This window comes from Nycticebus coucang, chromosome 22 (genome assembly GCF_027406575.1).
Source record: "Nycticebus coucang isolate mNycCou1 chromosome 22, mNycCou1.pri, whole genome shotgun sequence".
NCBI classification, from domain to species: Eukaryota; Metazoa; Chordata; class Mammalia; order Primates; family Lorisidae; genus Nycticebus; species Nycticebus coucang.
This window is the reverse complement of record NC_069801.1, coordinates 26,780,262-26,796,463: the sequence shown is the minus strand read 5'-3', so window position 1 is coordinate 26,796,463 and position 16,202 is coordinate 26,780,262. Positions and strand designations below refer to the sequence as shown.

The following is a 16,202-nucleotide window of genomic DNA, read 5'->3' as shown; positions in this document are numbered from 1 at the left end:
TACCAGGCACCATGCTAGCTACTTATTACATACCAGTGAACAAAACAGGCAAAAACCACTGCCTGGTGGAAACAAACAATAAGCACAAAATAAGTAAATAAATCACACACGGAAAAGTGATAAATGCTGTGGAGAAACAAGGTGAAGGGGACTATTTGTGCTGGGGGTATGGATGGGTGCAGTTTTAAAAACCTTGGCCAGGGGATGACCTTGTGGAGAAGGTGACGCTGGGCAATGGTGCTTGTCCAGCAGCCCAGAGCTGCGGCCTAAAAGATGAGGTCTCTGCATGCTGAGTTCAGGTGCGTGGGCTCTCAGGTGCGCCCATGACCACAGCCTTCCCTGCTGCCCACACTCCAGCCTTCACCCTGTCTCCCTGGGCTTCTCTTGAATCATCTGTTCTGGCAAAGGCCCGCATCCCCAGCCAAGCTGGTGGGCAAGGGCATGCTGGCTGGGTCTGCACCTCAGTTGCCTAATTTGCTGACGAGCATTAGATGTTAGGAAAACCCAGCTCCAGCCAAATGGTGTGGTCCTTCAAAGCCCTGGCCCACCCAGCTGACTGGGTTTGCTCTGCCCATCAACCAACACCAAGGAAGTGAAGGCCCTACAGGCAGGCCCCAGGACTGGACACAGGGGGACATGATGCTGATTAAAAACACCCCTGGCTGTCAATAAGCCCATGACATTGGCTGCCATCACAAACACACCATGCAAGGCCTTCATCGGGGTGTCCAGCCTCACTTTCCTGCTCCTATATACCCTTTATCCTCGTGAGAGAACTATTTCTTCCTCTCTCTTCTCTTTCTTTCCTTTTTCTTTTTTTTTTTTTTTTTGAGACAGGTCTCACTCTGCCACCCAGGCTGAAGTGCAGTGGCCCAGTCAGCTCACTGCAGCCTCAAACTCCTAGGCTCATCATCCTCCAGTTATAGCCTCCTGAGTAGCTAGGACTACAGGTGCCTGCCACACCTGGATAATTTTTTTGTTTGTTTATAGAGATGGAGTCTCACTGTATTGCTCAGGCTGATCTCAAACTCCTGGGCTCATGCAATCCTCCTGCCTCAGCCTCCCAAAGTGCTGATTACCGGCATAAGCCACTGCACCGGGCCACATCTGGTGTCCCTACCTGACTGTTCTCCCTGCCACACCTCTGCTCTGGCTGTGTGCCTCTGCCTGCTGTCAGTTCTCCCTTCCCGATCCATCATCAAGCAGGGCTCTAAGGAGCCTCCCCTGAACATGCTGCTCCCCAGCGCTCCCAGAGCCCCCCCCCCATGACAGCTCCTCATCACAATGCTGACCCCAGTGGACTCTTACCCCAACCCCATGCCTGTCTCCTATACTGAATGGGAATGGGAAATTCAGGGTGGGGACAGGTCCCAATCTCAGGAGCAAAGCCCAGGGTCTAGCCCATAGACCTCACCAAACTATGCCAAGAGAAAATGGGCTGATCTAGTTGTGAGAATCCTTCCTCTACCTATACATTTGTGGATGCCACATGTTTGGGGACATTATCTTGGGCTACTACACCCTCTCTCTATATTGACCCCTCCAAGGTCATCTGGAACAACTCCCCCTGGTGCTAGCATCCCCTCCATTTCATTCATCCTCACTCCACCCCAGAGTGGCAGAGAGGTCTAAGGGTCCCCAGGACTTTCACTACCTCACTACCTGGCTGGGTGTGGTGCTGCACACCTGTAATCCCAGTGGGAGGCCAAGGCAGGAGAATTGCTTGAAGCCAGGAGTTCAAGACCAGTCTGGACAACATAGCGAAACCCCATCACTACAAAAAAATTTTTAAAATTAGCCTGTACTCCCAGCCACTTGGGAGGTTGAGGCAGGAGGATCACCTTGAGCCGGGGAGTTTGAGGTTGCTGTGAGCTATGATGCTGCTGCACTCTAGCCTGAGCAACAGAGCAAGACCTTTTCTCTGAAAATACCAAAACAAAACCAAAAAGAACCCACAACTTCCACCTGCCCAGTCTTCTGTGGAAGTCACTCCTCTCCCCCGCCCTGAAGCCCCGCCCCAGCAGCCTCGCACCACCTCCTCTGAGCTCCTTCTACCTCCGCTCCTTTATCTAGGCCAGTGGTTCTCAGCCTTCCTAATGCTGCGGCCCTTTACTACAGACCCATAGGCTGAGAACCGCTGAGGCTGTTCCCTTCAATAGACACACCTGTTCCTCAGCTAATATCTGGCTAAAACCCACAGTGCTGTTCTCGGTATAAAAGCCTCTCATCAGGGCAGCCTTCCCTGATTCCCCAGATGGGCTCCCTGCAGCCCATCCTCTAAGCACCAGAAGTCCACACACAGGTACTTGTTTTGTCAGCATCTGGTCACTGTCTTCTTGGCAGCCATGTAGAAAGCAAGAACTCCCTTGGCCTTACCACCAGCATTCCGGTCACTGCCTGCCATAGGCTTAGCACAGACAAGACCCCATAAACAGCTATAGCTTAGGTGAAGGAAAATGCGTTCTTCCTCTCTGAAGTCAGTCACTGACAAATGTGCTCCACATAATCAATGACTTCCATTCCACAGGTGTATTTCATTAAGTGTTTGTTGACTGGCTGACGGACTGTCCTCCAGATACTGCAAGCCCTTCCTCAGGGATATGGCCCTCTTAACCAGCAGGCCACCCTCTGGCCACCTCCAATCCAAGTGCAGCAACTGCCCAGCCCCCTCCCTGTCCCTGGCCACAGCAGCAGCCTCAGGGTCTGACCTTGTCACAGCTCTGCCTGGCAGCCCCCATGGACTCCCTCTTTTTGAGTACAGAGTCCAAACCCCCTTCCCCAGTTTTCAGTAACAAGTAATCCTCATCAAGAGAGCTCCTGTGTGCCTGGTCCTGCCCAGAGTGCTTTGACATACAAGGTCCCAATAGTCCTTACAGTGTGAATTTATATTTCTTCATAAGAGATCATGAATTTGAAAATGAGGAATCATCTCAAAGAATTTTGAACTTTCACCTTCTCTGCCATTGTTTGGGTTACAAAGCACAACATGGCTGAAGCCATACAGTATAACGGGAGATTGATACCTGAGAAATGAAAGTGATAATGAACAAATACTTACTAATGTCGTTTAAACACTGAATACATTCCTTCACATTCTGCTTTGGTTTCTAAAGCCTCCTCCTCTGCCACTGTGATCCCCAGAGAGGCATCTTGCTGACCTCCCCCAACTCAGCAAGCCTCTGGTCCTCTACTCACACTGTCCCCCTAGTCAGGAATGCCCTTCCCCAGCTGACCAGGCAGGGCCATGGACCCTTCAGTCCACGGCCCAGATGACCCACCCCAACCTCATCTCCTATTCCCAGCTCATGGAAGTTTCTGCATCTACCACCCTCCCAGGGCCTGCCTCTGACCGCTCACTTGTCCCTGTATGTGGCATCCAATGCTGGTCTGGTTCATAAAAACTTCAGGGAGCAACTACCGGATGAAACTGAACAGGCTGCAGTTCTTCCTGGCCACACAGGTCTTATCTTCAGCCCCAGCCCTCAATTCTAATGCCAGAATCCTTTACTTTGTAGGCTGTCTTCCCTCTAGGGAGGCACATGGCCCTGGCTCCCACACCATCATAATGAGAAGCTCACCCTGATTCCAGCCAGTAACTCTCTTCCTTAGGCAGTGCAAGGTAGCTGAGCTGAAGCCAGTGTCCCTGGACTGCCCCAGTCCCACACCAAGAGCTCCAAAGGCTCGATCCACTCTCTTGCCACACCTCTGGTCCATGCTAGCACCCCCTGCAGCCTGACACCCCAGCCACGCTTTCCTAAGCTTGTGCACTGTGCTTGGATCTCAGTTCTGCCGCCTCTCCCCTGGGTGACCCTGGACAAGAGACTGCCTCCCTCAGCACCAGTTTCCTCATCTCTAAAGTGGGAATAACAATAAAGATTGTAAGAATTATAAGGATCAAGGGACTTCATATAAAGGGTGCTTGTAAAATATTTTTTGCTGTGTTAGTTTTTAATACATTAATTTCTACTGAAGATAAACAATTTATGAGAATGACAAAGAGGGAATGTATTCAATGTTTAAACGACATTAGTAAGTATTTGTTCATTATCACTTTCATTTCTTAGGTATCAATCTCCCGTTATACTGTATGGCTTCAGCCATGTTGTGCTTTGTAACCCAAACAATGGCAGAGAAGGTGAAAGTTCAAAATTCTTTGAGATGATTCCTCATTTTCAAATTCATGATCTCTTATGAAGAAATATAAATTCACACTGTAAGGACTATTGGGACCTTGTATGTCAAAGCACTCTGGGCAGGACCAGGCACACAGGAGCTCTCTTGATGAGGATTACTTGTTTCTATCATTACTACCACCACGATTATAGTCAGACTTGAGAAAATAAAACGGCGCCTTCCCCAGCTGCACTTTTTTTTTTTCCTTGAGACAGAATCTCACTCTGTCACCCTGGGTAGAATGCCAGTCACCCTGGGTAGAGAGCCATGGTGTCATCACAGCTCCAGCAACCTCAAACTCCTGGACTCAACCGATTCTCTTGCCTCAGCCGCCCGAGTAGCTGGGACTATGGGCGCCTGCCACAATGCCTGGTTAGTTTTTCTATTTTTAGTAGAGACGGGGTCTTGCTCTTGCTCAGGCTGGTCTTGAACCCCTGAGCTCAGACAATCCATCCGCCTCATCCTCCCAGAGTGCTAGGATTACAGGCATAAGCCACTGCGCCCAGTCCCCAGCTGCATTTATTATCACAAGTGTACATAACATCACACAGCTGGGCAAAGAAAAGCAAAAACAAAAAATACTTTGCACCCCAAATACACGAACAAACCCAGAGTCACTCCATGTAGCACTAACTCCACAAACAAAAAAACTTAGAGCCCCTTCCTGTAACCTACCAACCCCACCCCAAACAATGTAATCCCTGACAACTGCATTGTGATATCCATGGATACGTGAAGAGGACCCTTATACCCATGCTAAGTCCACAGGACAACTGCTATTTTTCTACCATGAACAGATCAACTATAACAGAAAACGTTCTGTTTATTTTCTCTATAAATCCATGTGGTATTTATTAGTGGGCTGATCCTGCTAAAGTTTGGACTTGTGCAACACTTTGCAAGTCACCTACTTTCTTCGCTTGTTGCGCCTTCCTTTCCCGCCGCAGGCCCAAAGCAGAGGTCCACATCCCCAGCTCCACTCCACCACATCAGAGATGCTCCCAGGGTGGACCCTGCTCGCCCCCTTTCTAATTCTACTTCTGTTGCCTCATTTCTTTGGGACATGACCTTTATTCCCTTCCTTAGCGGTTGTCACCCTGGCAAGATGGATTTGATTATATGATCTGATGTCCGGTCCTCAGCCAAGTGACAAACAAGTGGTAAAGGGTCTCAGTGGAATAGCAGTAGCAGAGGACAAGGAATCTGGAATCTGCTTACTCCTTTAGCCTTGGGTTGTTTTTTTTTTTCTTTCCTTTGTTTGTTTATCTAAAGAATTCTGGGGCTTTGGGGCATTTGGGCCTTTTTGCCACTGGGTTAGGACACATCAGTTTGATTATATGTCCCAGTGATTTATAAATTATCTTCTAAATGTCGATAGAATGAATCCGCTTATGTTTGTTTGGTTTTCTTATCCTCGTGAACTCAAATCACTAAAAAGAAAAAAAAAAGAGAAAGTATTGTGCCCTCAGGAATGGAGAGAGTAAGCCCTGGGTTAAGAAATATACTGGCAAAATACTCTGCTTCGAAGACCTATTAACTTTTTGTTGTTTTGGGGGGGTCATGTTCTTAAATGCTATTTTTAAACGAAGTCTACCTCTGAAGAAAACAAAATTCTTGACCATGATTATTACTTGTTCCTGTGTTTATTGACGTACTACTATTCCCTTTCTCCAATCCGGGCCCCTGATGCAGACAAATAAAACTGTGTAAAGTGTCTTTTACATGCAAATGCTCTTGGAGTTTTCAGATGGCTTCTGGAAAACACCAAAGGTTTGATATAAAAACAGGGATACTGGCTCAGTGGTTAGGGTGCCAGCCACATGCACCCAGTTAGGGGCTGGTAGGCTCCAACCCAGCCCAGGCCTGCTAAACAATAATGACAACTACAAAAAATAGCCAGGTGTTGTAGCGGGTGCCTATAGTCCCAGCTACTAGGGAGGCTGAGACAAGAGAATTCCTTGACCTCAAGAGTTTCAGGTTGCTGTGAGCTGTGACGATTAGGGTTGTTTAACTCTCTGAGTTAACTTTGTACATATATGAATATATAACATGTAATGAATATTTATGTTTATCTGTACTTTTTAAGATGGACAAAAAACTATACACAGAGATTGACATAATAAGCAGCAATGAAGACATTTCTTTAAAAAATTTTGCCTCTAGGCTCGGCGCCCATAGCTCAGTGGATAGGGTGCCAGCCACATACACCAGGGGTGGTGGGTTCGAACCCAGCCTAGGCCTGCTAACAACGACAACTACAACAAAAAAATAGCCGGGCGTTGTGGCGGGCACCTGTAGTCCCACCTACTTGGGAGGCTGAGGCAAGAGAATCGCTTAAGCCCAGGAGTTGGAGGTTGCTGTGAGCTGTGATGTTACAGCACTCTACCAAGGGTGACAAAGTGAGACTCTGTCTCAAAAAAAAAACTTTGTCATTAGATTTAAATACCCTTATCAGTCAGTGATGATCATAACCCATGCTTTATGAGATAAATTAAAAGACCCTGAAGATGAGCCTGAACAGAGGACTCCATTCCTCCATCTTGATATTGTGGACTATTATACTTAACTGGTGAGAATCATTCAGTCTTATCAAGTTTGATTTTCTCCCCTCACACTTGCCTAAAGGGCTCTGCTTGGAGCTGCAGGTCAGAAATTGAGTCTTCTGAAAGAAACATGAAGAGAAGGATAAGCTCAGTAAGGGACACTAACAGGTACACTTGGCTCTTTACAGGTCAGGGAACAGACGCACAGGTACTGGCTTCCCAGCTGACAGCCCCGCTGTGCCCAAACACTGCCAGAGGCCAAGCCACGTGCCAAGAGTCCTTAGTTCAGAAAGAGATAAATTTGCAAAGTAGACTATCCCAGGATCAGAAAAACAGGAATTATTACCTAGGACTGGATGAAACTGATTTCATTGTGGTTAATGTTCCATGTTCCAAAGGCATATGAGAAAACTCTTTTTTCACTGATTTATCTCTAATCTTCAATTTAGGAAGCGATATTTCACAAATTGGAATAAGATATCCCTTAAATGGAGCCTTGTTCCAATTAACCCTTCAGAATTCGGGGGGCGGGGGGGGAGGGAAGACTATAAAAATCAATCCCAAGGTGAGCAGATACCTTGAGCTCAGGAAGGCAGAAATGGGTGGATCCCTTCAGCTCATGAGTTCTGAGACCAGCCTGAGCAAGAGTGAGACCTTGTCTCTACCGAAAATGCAAAAATTAGCCAGGTGTTGTGGTGGGCACCTGTAGTCCCAGCAACTTGGGAGGTTGAGGCAGGAGGATCACTTGGACTCAGAGGTCTGAGGTGGCTGCATGGTAGGCTGACACTATAGCACTCTATCCTGGGCAAGAAAGTGAGATTCTGTCTCAAAAAACAAACAAACAAATATAAACTAATTAATTATGGAAGAAATTTTAAAATAATAATTCTACTGAAAACAACATATATAATTGGTCTTACCTACAAAACTACTCAGAATAATTGCTATAAAATATTCAACGTGCCTTTACTGAGACCCTTTTCTTTTTATGATCATTAGTTCTGCAAACAAGTTCAATATGAAGCTGTCCATCTTCCTAACAGGATCTAATTGGGTAAATCAGATTTGTAACCATGACTGTGCCAGAAATGGCACATTTAAAGATAAATCTCATTTAATTTACTAATTTACAATGACAAGCCGGATAGTAAGAAGTGAGGACTGTACTCAAATGTGCCAGGTCTCCCAGAAACTGGACTGGACCTGCTTCGTGGCTTGTGGAATTCCAGCCTTTAAGTTTACAAAAAACCCATTAATTCCTGCTAATCCAGGAACACTGACAACCTAGAGGATTTTCTTTTTGTTTGTTTAAATTTCAGATTAATGTGAAGGTACAAACCATTAGATTACAATGTTTGCATTTGTTAGGCAGAGTCCCTTTGGTCTTGCTCCCAGGTATGCCATATATCCTTACATTGTGCCTAGTAAGTGGGAGCACACCCACTCCCCCCTTCCTCCCCTCTGTCCCCAACCTACTCTCCTTGATGAACTGAACTGAGTTTTTCTCTTATGTGACCATGTATTAGATCGTCTACTGCCTTCATATTAGTAATGAGTACACTGGATACTTGCTTTTCCATTCTTGTGATGTTTGATCAAGAATAACCTAGAGCATTTTCTAAAAAGAGGGCTCCCATAACACTGCATGACATAACATTATTACAGGTTGTACAGGCACAATGTGGCAGAGGTCAACTTCACGGTTCCAGGTTCCTGAACTCTGAAAATATGATAAGCATTTTTCACGTACACAATTAAAATCCTGGCCAGGGTTTTACAAAGTCTCCTGACAGTTAACTCTCAAGTTTTTGTAACAAGTGCCCCAATTTTAAGATCCATACAATCAGCAGGATGTTATCAATCAAGACCTTGTTTACAATATGTAAACATGGCCAAATTAAAAAATACCAAAGTAACGACAAAATTAGAAAATGCTGAAGCAAACGTATGTGGTAAGGTCTGTGCCTTAGGAGGCACAAGGATGAGAGAACAGACCTTCCCCGATGCCATTCTGCCGTTTGCTTCTTGCTATCAAATCTACACATTGTGCCCCAAAGTCAGAGAAACAGATGAGGTGAAACCTTTTGCACCCTGGGATAAAAGATGCAGGGACAATGGAGATAAACTCATAAATAACAACACTTGAAATTAATAGATTAAAAAACAACAGGCAACTTCTGTATAGAATTAGCCCCCAAAAGAGAGAAAATCTGTTTTGTTTTTTTTGTTTGGAGACAAAAACTCACTTTGTCTCCCTGGGTAGAGGGTAGCGTGCCATGGCAACATGATAGCTCACAGCAACCTCAAACTGTTGGGCTCAAGTGATCGATCTTCTTGCCTCCGCTTCCCAAGTAGTTGGAACTACGGGCACCTGCCACAACACCTGGCTAGTTGTTTTTGTTTTTTTCTATTTTTAGTAGAGACAGGGTCTCACTCTTGCTTAGGCTGGTCTTGACCTACTGAGCTCAAGCAATCCACCTGCATTGGCCTCCCAGAGTGCTAGGATTACAGGTGTGAGCTACTGCACCAGGACTAAAAACCTTGATCTCTTTCAAGTCACAAACTCCACAGCAAAAGCAATTTCAGCCCTAACTTCTACAATGCTGACATTGGCAAAGGTGACAATGCTCACAGAGGTGACAGTCATCATGTGAGAAAACTATTCCTCCCCTCTGAACAGATGAACTCCAATCTTGGTCGCCTTTGGTTGTTTTTTTTTTTTTGGTGTTTTTTTTTGTTTTTGTTTTTGTTTGTTTGTTTTTGAGACAGAGTCTTACTATGTCACCCTCAGTAGAGTGCCTTGGTGTCCCAGCTCATAGCAACCTCAAACTCTTGGGCTTAAGCGATTCTCTTGCCTCAGCCTCCCAAGTAGCCAGGACTACAGGTGCCTGCCACAACACCCGGCTATCTTTGGTTGGTATTTTAAAATACCTATGTCATTCTGCCGAGCCAGTCTCTCTGACCTCTATACTCCCCTGAATAAACTTTTCTTTCCTTAAAGCATTTATGTGTTCAAATTGCCCTTTCACATACTCAATGAGACTGTCACCCATGAGGGCAGGGACTTTTGTCTGTTTGGTTCTTCGCTGGATTCCAAGCACCCAATGCAGTGTCTGGCACCGAGCAAAGGCTCTGTAAATATTTGCTAAATGCATGGCTGGGCCTGGCGGCTCACACCTGTAATCCTAGCTCTTCGGGAGGCTAAGACAGGATTGTTTGGGCTAAGTAGTTCGAGACCAGCCTGAGCAAGAGCACAACCCCTTCTCTATCAAAAAAAAAAAAAAAAAAAAAAAAAAAAAAAAAAATATATATATATATATATATATATATGGGCTCAGCACCTGTAGCTCAAGCAGCTAGGGCACCAGCCACATACACTGGAGCTGGCGGGTTTGAATCCAGCCCGGGCCCGCCAAACAACAATGACAACTACAACAACAACAACAACAAAAAAAAATAGCCAAGCATTGTGATGGGTGCCTGTAGTCCCAGCTACTTGGGAGGCTGAGGCAAGAGAATAGGTTAAGCCCAAGAGTTAGAGGTTGCTGTGAGCTGTGATGCCATAGCACTCTACTCAGGGCAACAGCTTGAGACACTGTCTCAAAAAAAAAAAAAAATATATATATATATATATGCACATACATATATACACAGGGTGGACATAAAGTTTGTATGCAATTTTCTAGGTAAACTATTTTAACATTAGATATCTGGATTTTTTTTTTTTTTGTGGTTTTTGGCTGGGGCTGGGTTTGAACCTGCCACCTCCGGCATATGGGACTGGCGCCCTACTCCTTGAGCCACAGGTGCTGCCCTAGGTAAACTATTTTAAATTGCACACAAACTTTATGTTCATTCTATACTTGTTAAATGGATGAATCATATGCTCTATAAAAACTAGTTCTATCTGTTGGGCAGGGTGGCTCATGCCTGTAATCCTAGCACTCTGGGAGGCCAAGGCAGGTAGATGGCCTGAGCTCAGGACCAGCCTGGGCAAAAGTGAGATCCCATCTCTACTAAAAATGGAAAAACTAGCCAGGCATTGTGGCGGGTGCCTGTAGTCCCAGCTATTGGGAGACTGAGGCAAGAGAGTCTCTCAAGCCCAAGAGTTTGAGGTTGCTATGAGCTATGACATCACAGTACTCTACCAGGGCAACATAGTGAGACTCTGTCTCAAAAAAAAAAAAAAGAAAGAAAAGAAAAGAAAATCTGCCTTCTGTAATTTGTTAGGCATAAAGAGGCTAATGCTAGACGAATTAACAAGTATAGCTCTGTCACTGGAAAAGAAAAAAAAAAACTAGTTTTATTTATTCCACAAATAGAGTAGAACCTCCATAGTTGACCACCTCCCTACACTGACCACCTCCAGGTGACCTAATTTTCATAGACCAGCCATGCACCACATGTACCTATTACCAGTACAGTAGACCCAGTTCCTCATGTTGACCACCTCCATACGTTGCCCTGTTTATTACAGTCCCTTGGGTAGTCAACTTATAGAGGTTCTACTGTGTTTAGCAAATGCCTACTGCTTATCATGTGCCACACACTGGGGATGTGGAAAAGGAAGAGAAGAAGCCCTTGCCTTCAAGAATTCCTAATAGATTGGGCAAATAAACACTGCTGTGATGGGCACACACAGGGCCCATGGGAACAGAGGCCAGGCACCTTACCCAGCTTGAAGGATCAGGGAGGGCTTCCTAGAGGAAGCTGGACTGAGAAATGGATAGGAGATGGCCTGACAATCAGGGAAAAGGAGAGGAAGGTTTCTCCAGTAAAGGACACAGCTTGTGCAGACCTGGAGAAGAGAACTGTGGAAAAGTAGTGCAGTAGTGAGAACTGAGACCAGTGAGGTCCATAAGGGCCAAGGCATAAAAGGCCTCAAATACCAAGCAAAGGAATTTGATCTTGACCCCAGAGGCAAAGGATACCTAGAGAAGATCCTTGCCCTTCTTTTCACCGGCTCCATGCACCAGGCCATAGGTGCTGAGCTGAACCAGTCTGCAGTAGGTTGCACCAGGCAGACCACTCACCTGGTATGCTGCTGGAGGTGGGAGAGCTGTCGGAAGGACTTATCACAGTAGGAGCAGTGGTAGGGCTTGACGCCCAGGTGGATGCGCAGGTGCTGGGCCAGGTAGGAGGCGTTGGCAAAGGACTTGGAGCAGTGCGGGCACTTGTGGGGCTTGGCCTCTGTGTGCGACTTGGAGTGGATCTGCATCTCCGACTTGGTGAAAAAGGTCAGCGGGCATACCTTACACCTGCGGGGCAAGGGGCAGGTTCACACCTGGGGAGATCCCCCAGCCCCTGCCTGTACCTTTCAAGGAGACCTTCTATGTCAGACAGAACTCAGACCTGTGACAGATCCTTCCTGGGAGGACCCGGGAGGCCCAGTCCTAGTGAAAGATGGGGGGCAGCCTCCTAGCCTGGGCACCTTCCAATCTGGAGAAGAAGCTCTTACATCAGGGGGAGCATTTACAGCTCAAGGGGAAGACAGGCCTCATGATCCCAGTGAGGGATTGCCTAGGGTCACAGATCTAGGGAATAAGGCTCTACCATGCTAGGTAGTTCACAACTTCATGGCATAGCTGTCTGGGGAGCTTCCATAAACACTGTGCCTACCTCTCCATACCTCACACTCTCTCAACAAATCAACTTGGAATTTTGGAGGTACAGCCCTGGCATTAGCATTTGGAGGTACAACCCTGGCATTAGCATTAGCATAGAAATTAGAGATTTCATAAGATTTTAAGGTGGCCAGGGTTGAGAATATTGCTTAAATATAAGAGGAAATAGACCCTTACACCCCCAGGCTGTGGGGTGACTACCAGTTACAGACCACCCTGAGGGGCTAAAGTTCTAGTAAACCCTTTCCAAGCCCATCTCCAGGAGGGAGGATGTGGGCGGCATTTGCCAAGAGACTCTGCCTCCTGGACACTGACCCCGCTCAACCTTAGCCCCAGCTGATGGGCTCCTAGGGCAGCCCTGGCCCAAGTCCCAGTCCCAAGCCCACCCAGACCCTGTCCTGTTAAGACCCCCACCTGTACGTCTTGCCCTCCTTGGCAGTCTCGCCCGAGGCCAGGATAGGGTAGGGGACTACTAGGACAGGCGGACCCCCCGGGTTCTCCGCCTTGATCTTTTTGCGGCCGCGTTCGGACTTGGGGGGGCCAAGCAGGCCATGGCCCTGGATTGTCTTGATGGAGTCCAGGAGGGGGGGGCTGGTGATCCCTGAGATGAGGGTGGGGGACGAGGCGATGAGGCGGCTCTGGCTGGTGGTGGTGGGTGTGGATGGGGTGCTGGTGCCCGTGCCTGTGCCCGCACTTGACTCGGATGTGCTCACAGCCGGGGTCCGGGAAGAGAGCCCCAGACCTGCGAAGACATGAGGGCGGCGGTCGGGGGATGAGGGGAGCTGGAGAGGCAGCTGGCCCCTGCCTGCCCAGCTATGTGACTCGGGCAGGCCACCTGACCTTTGAGTCTCCCCTCCCCATTCATACCTTATTACCCAGCAATAGCTAAAAAACAGTCTATATATGTGTAAGATCCCTTCCATACCTCAAAACTAAGATAAGAGTTAGATAACAGAGGCCTCTTGGAAATCATTCAAGCAAAACTATGGAGGTAACTGAAATATACAACATTAGGAAGGGTTCAGTACATAGTGATCAACCTCCTCTCCTAAACAGCCCATTAAAAAGGAGGTTATTTTTTTAATGAACTGCATGGGCATGCACAGAAAAAATAAGTAGGAGAGGATGTGCCAAAACGTGGTGCAGATGGCAGAATTAGGAATAATTTTTTTTTTAATTTGCCTTAACTATACTTTCCAAGTCTTTGACAATGAACTTTTAAAAACTCCTGTAACAAAAGTTATTCTTTTAAAAATGAAGGAATTAGAAATGTTATGGTGGCTCATGCTTGTAATCCTAGCACTGTGGGGGGCCAAGGCGGGTAGATTGCTTGATCCTATCTCTACTAAAAATAGAAAAAAAATAGCCCAGTGAGTTGTGGTGGACGCCAGTAATCCCAGCTACTTGGGAGGCTGAGGCAAGAGGAATTCTTGAGCCCAAGAATTTGAGGTTGCTGTGAGCTGTGACACACCATAGCACTCTACCCAGGGTGACAGTGAGACTCTGTCTCAAAAAAAAAAAAAAAAACACACAAAACTAAAAATCTGTGCATTGAAAAAAATAATACAGAATTGGAAAAAGTAGGTTTTGTATCATACACTGGTGGTGGGAGTGTACATTTGTGCAGCCTTAATGGAGGCTAGTTTGGCAATAGCCATTAAAATTTTAAACATACATAAACTTTTGATTAAGCAAATCTGCTTCCAGAAATGTTCCCACATGAACACAAAGATCTGTGTACGTGGGCCTTCCATACAAAACTGTGATCAGACGATAGGACATAACTGTTTGTCCTCAGTAGGGGACAGACTTTTTTTGCAAAGAGACATGGTCCATCCTCAGTATGGAGGACTACACAGCCACTAAAACAAGACTGAGGTAAGGCCAAAATATGCTGTTGGGTGAGAAAAGCAAATCACAGAAATTATGACCCCAACATATTCACCCTCCATATGGTGTAAGGACAATATATGTGTGTGAGTGCACAGGGAAAAATCTGAAAGGAGACCCACTGAACTGCTAACTGGGGTTCTCGAAGGATGAGAAATTTGGTAAAAGGAGATTTTCATATTTTGTCTACCTGCTTCTTTTTTTTTTTTTTTTTTTTGTAGAGACAGAGTCTCACTGTACCGCCCTCAGGTAGAGTGCCGTGGCGTCACACGGCTCACAGCAACCTCTAACTCTTGGGCTTCCACGATTCTCTTGCCTCAGCCTCCCAAGCAGCTGGGACTACAGGCACCCGCCACAATGCCCGGCTATTTTTCTGTTGCAGTTTGGCCAGGGCTGGGTCCGAACCCGCCACCCTCGGCATATGGGGCGGGCGCCCTACTCACTGAGCCACAGGCGCCGCCCGCCCCTACCTGCTTCTATATTATTTGAATCTTTCACCTGACAAATTCATCCACTTTTTACTCTTGTGATTAAAGGATAAAATACAATAAATTGCAGAGAAAACATAAAAATTCAAACATTAGTAGGCGAAAGCTAATTTTTTTCTCCTTTCAACTTGTCTGCAATTTCTAAATTTCTATTATGATTATGTATTAGCTTTATAATAGAAAATGAACAAATGTACATATAATAGAATGGTTAGCAGGAAAAGCAAGTTAAAGTCATGAGTACAGCCCTACCACAAACAAAATACACATGCATATTAAAAAACTAACAAAAAACATGGAAAAGGAAGGAAATGGACCAAAGGCTCTCTAAGCTGCTGAGCTGGGAACTAGGGATTATGAGTGATTTGGGGGGTTAGTTTCTCTTTTTTCCAAATTTCCCTTAATATGCTTATATTACTTTTTTAATATTACTTTTATAATGAAAAAATAAATTTAATAAAATCATAATAACAGGGGATGTGCAGAGTGTGTCTCTGAGAAAAGGAGGGAGAGAGGCAGAGGCGCCTGGCTGGCGGCAGGGAGTGAGTCAGGGGAGGAACGAAGGCCCCACCACAGTGGCCCCCAAAGAAAGTCTGTCTACCAGGCTCCACGGAGGGCCTGGGTGGCTCCAACCTCTTGACACTATGCCAGGATGTCCCTCTGGCACTTTGGCCTCAACCTAAGACTGAGCTCACCTCTGTCCCCAGTGCTGTTCTTCCTCCAGTGACTGCATCCCCGGGGCAGTGCCCTGGGAGACTTGCTCATCTGCCTTACCGAGCCCTGTCCATTCTTCTTCCTCAGTGTGCCCTCCATCTGTCCGCTTCTTTCCAGCCCTACTGCCCCCGCCTTGTCTAGGCCACCATCCTCTCCTGAAGGTCTCCTTGCTTCCTTATTTGTCCACTGACAACCCAGTCTCTATCTTGCAGCTAGACTCAGCTTTCCCTTGCCAAATCTGAGCCTTTCCCTCCCTGACCTAAAGACCTTCAATGGCTCCCCACTGCCCAAGGGTAAAGTCCAAACTGCTCTGTATGGCTCACTGGGCCCTCCTCATCTGGTGACTGCTTCTTCTCTGCCACAGCACAACTAGGTATAGAAAAAGGGTTAAGAAATGGGATCTGAGGGCAGCGCCTGTGGCTCAGTGGGTAGGGTGCCAGCCCCATATACCAAGGGTGGCAGGTTCGAACCCAGCCCCAGCCAGCTAAAACAGCAGTGGCAACTGCAACATAAATAGCCGGGCACTGTGGCAGGCACCTGTAGTCCCAGCAACTCAGGAGGTTGAGGCAAGAGAATCGCGTAAGCCCAAGAGTTACAGGTTGCTATGAGCTGTGACACCGCAGCACTCTACAGAGGGCGACAGAGGAAGACTCTGTCTCAAAAAAAAAAAAGGAAATGGGCTGTGGATCCACACTGCCTGCCCCCGGCTCTTACTAGCTATAAACCGGGGCTGTCCATGTCTTTTATTTTTCTCTGCCTCAGTTTCTTCA

The 16,202-nt window shown here is 46.6% G+C and overlaps 1 protein-coding gene across 3 annotated transcripts in view; it reads right to left on the bottom strand.

Annotated features, from left to right (window-relative positions):
- Window positions 1–16,202, bottom strand: part of ZNF362 (zinc finger protein 362) — a 41,895-nt gene that overhangs the window by 4,418 nt on the left and 21,275 nt on the right. For all 3 annotated transcript variants that reach the window (XM_053576170.1, XM_053576171.1, XM_053576172.1), the window contains 2 exons: window positions 12,755–13,082; window positions 11,750–11,974 (listed from right to left, as the gene is read on the bottom strand). In XM_053576170.1, coding sequence (XP_053432145.1) covers window positions 11,750–11,974; window positions 12,755–13,082 — 553 coding nt within the window. The remainder of the gene's footprint in view (window positions 1–11,749; window positions 11,975–12,754; window positions 13,083–16,202) is intronic.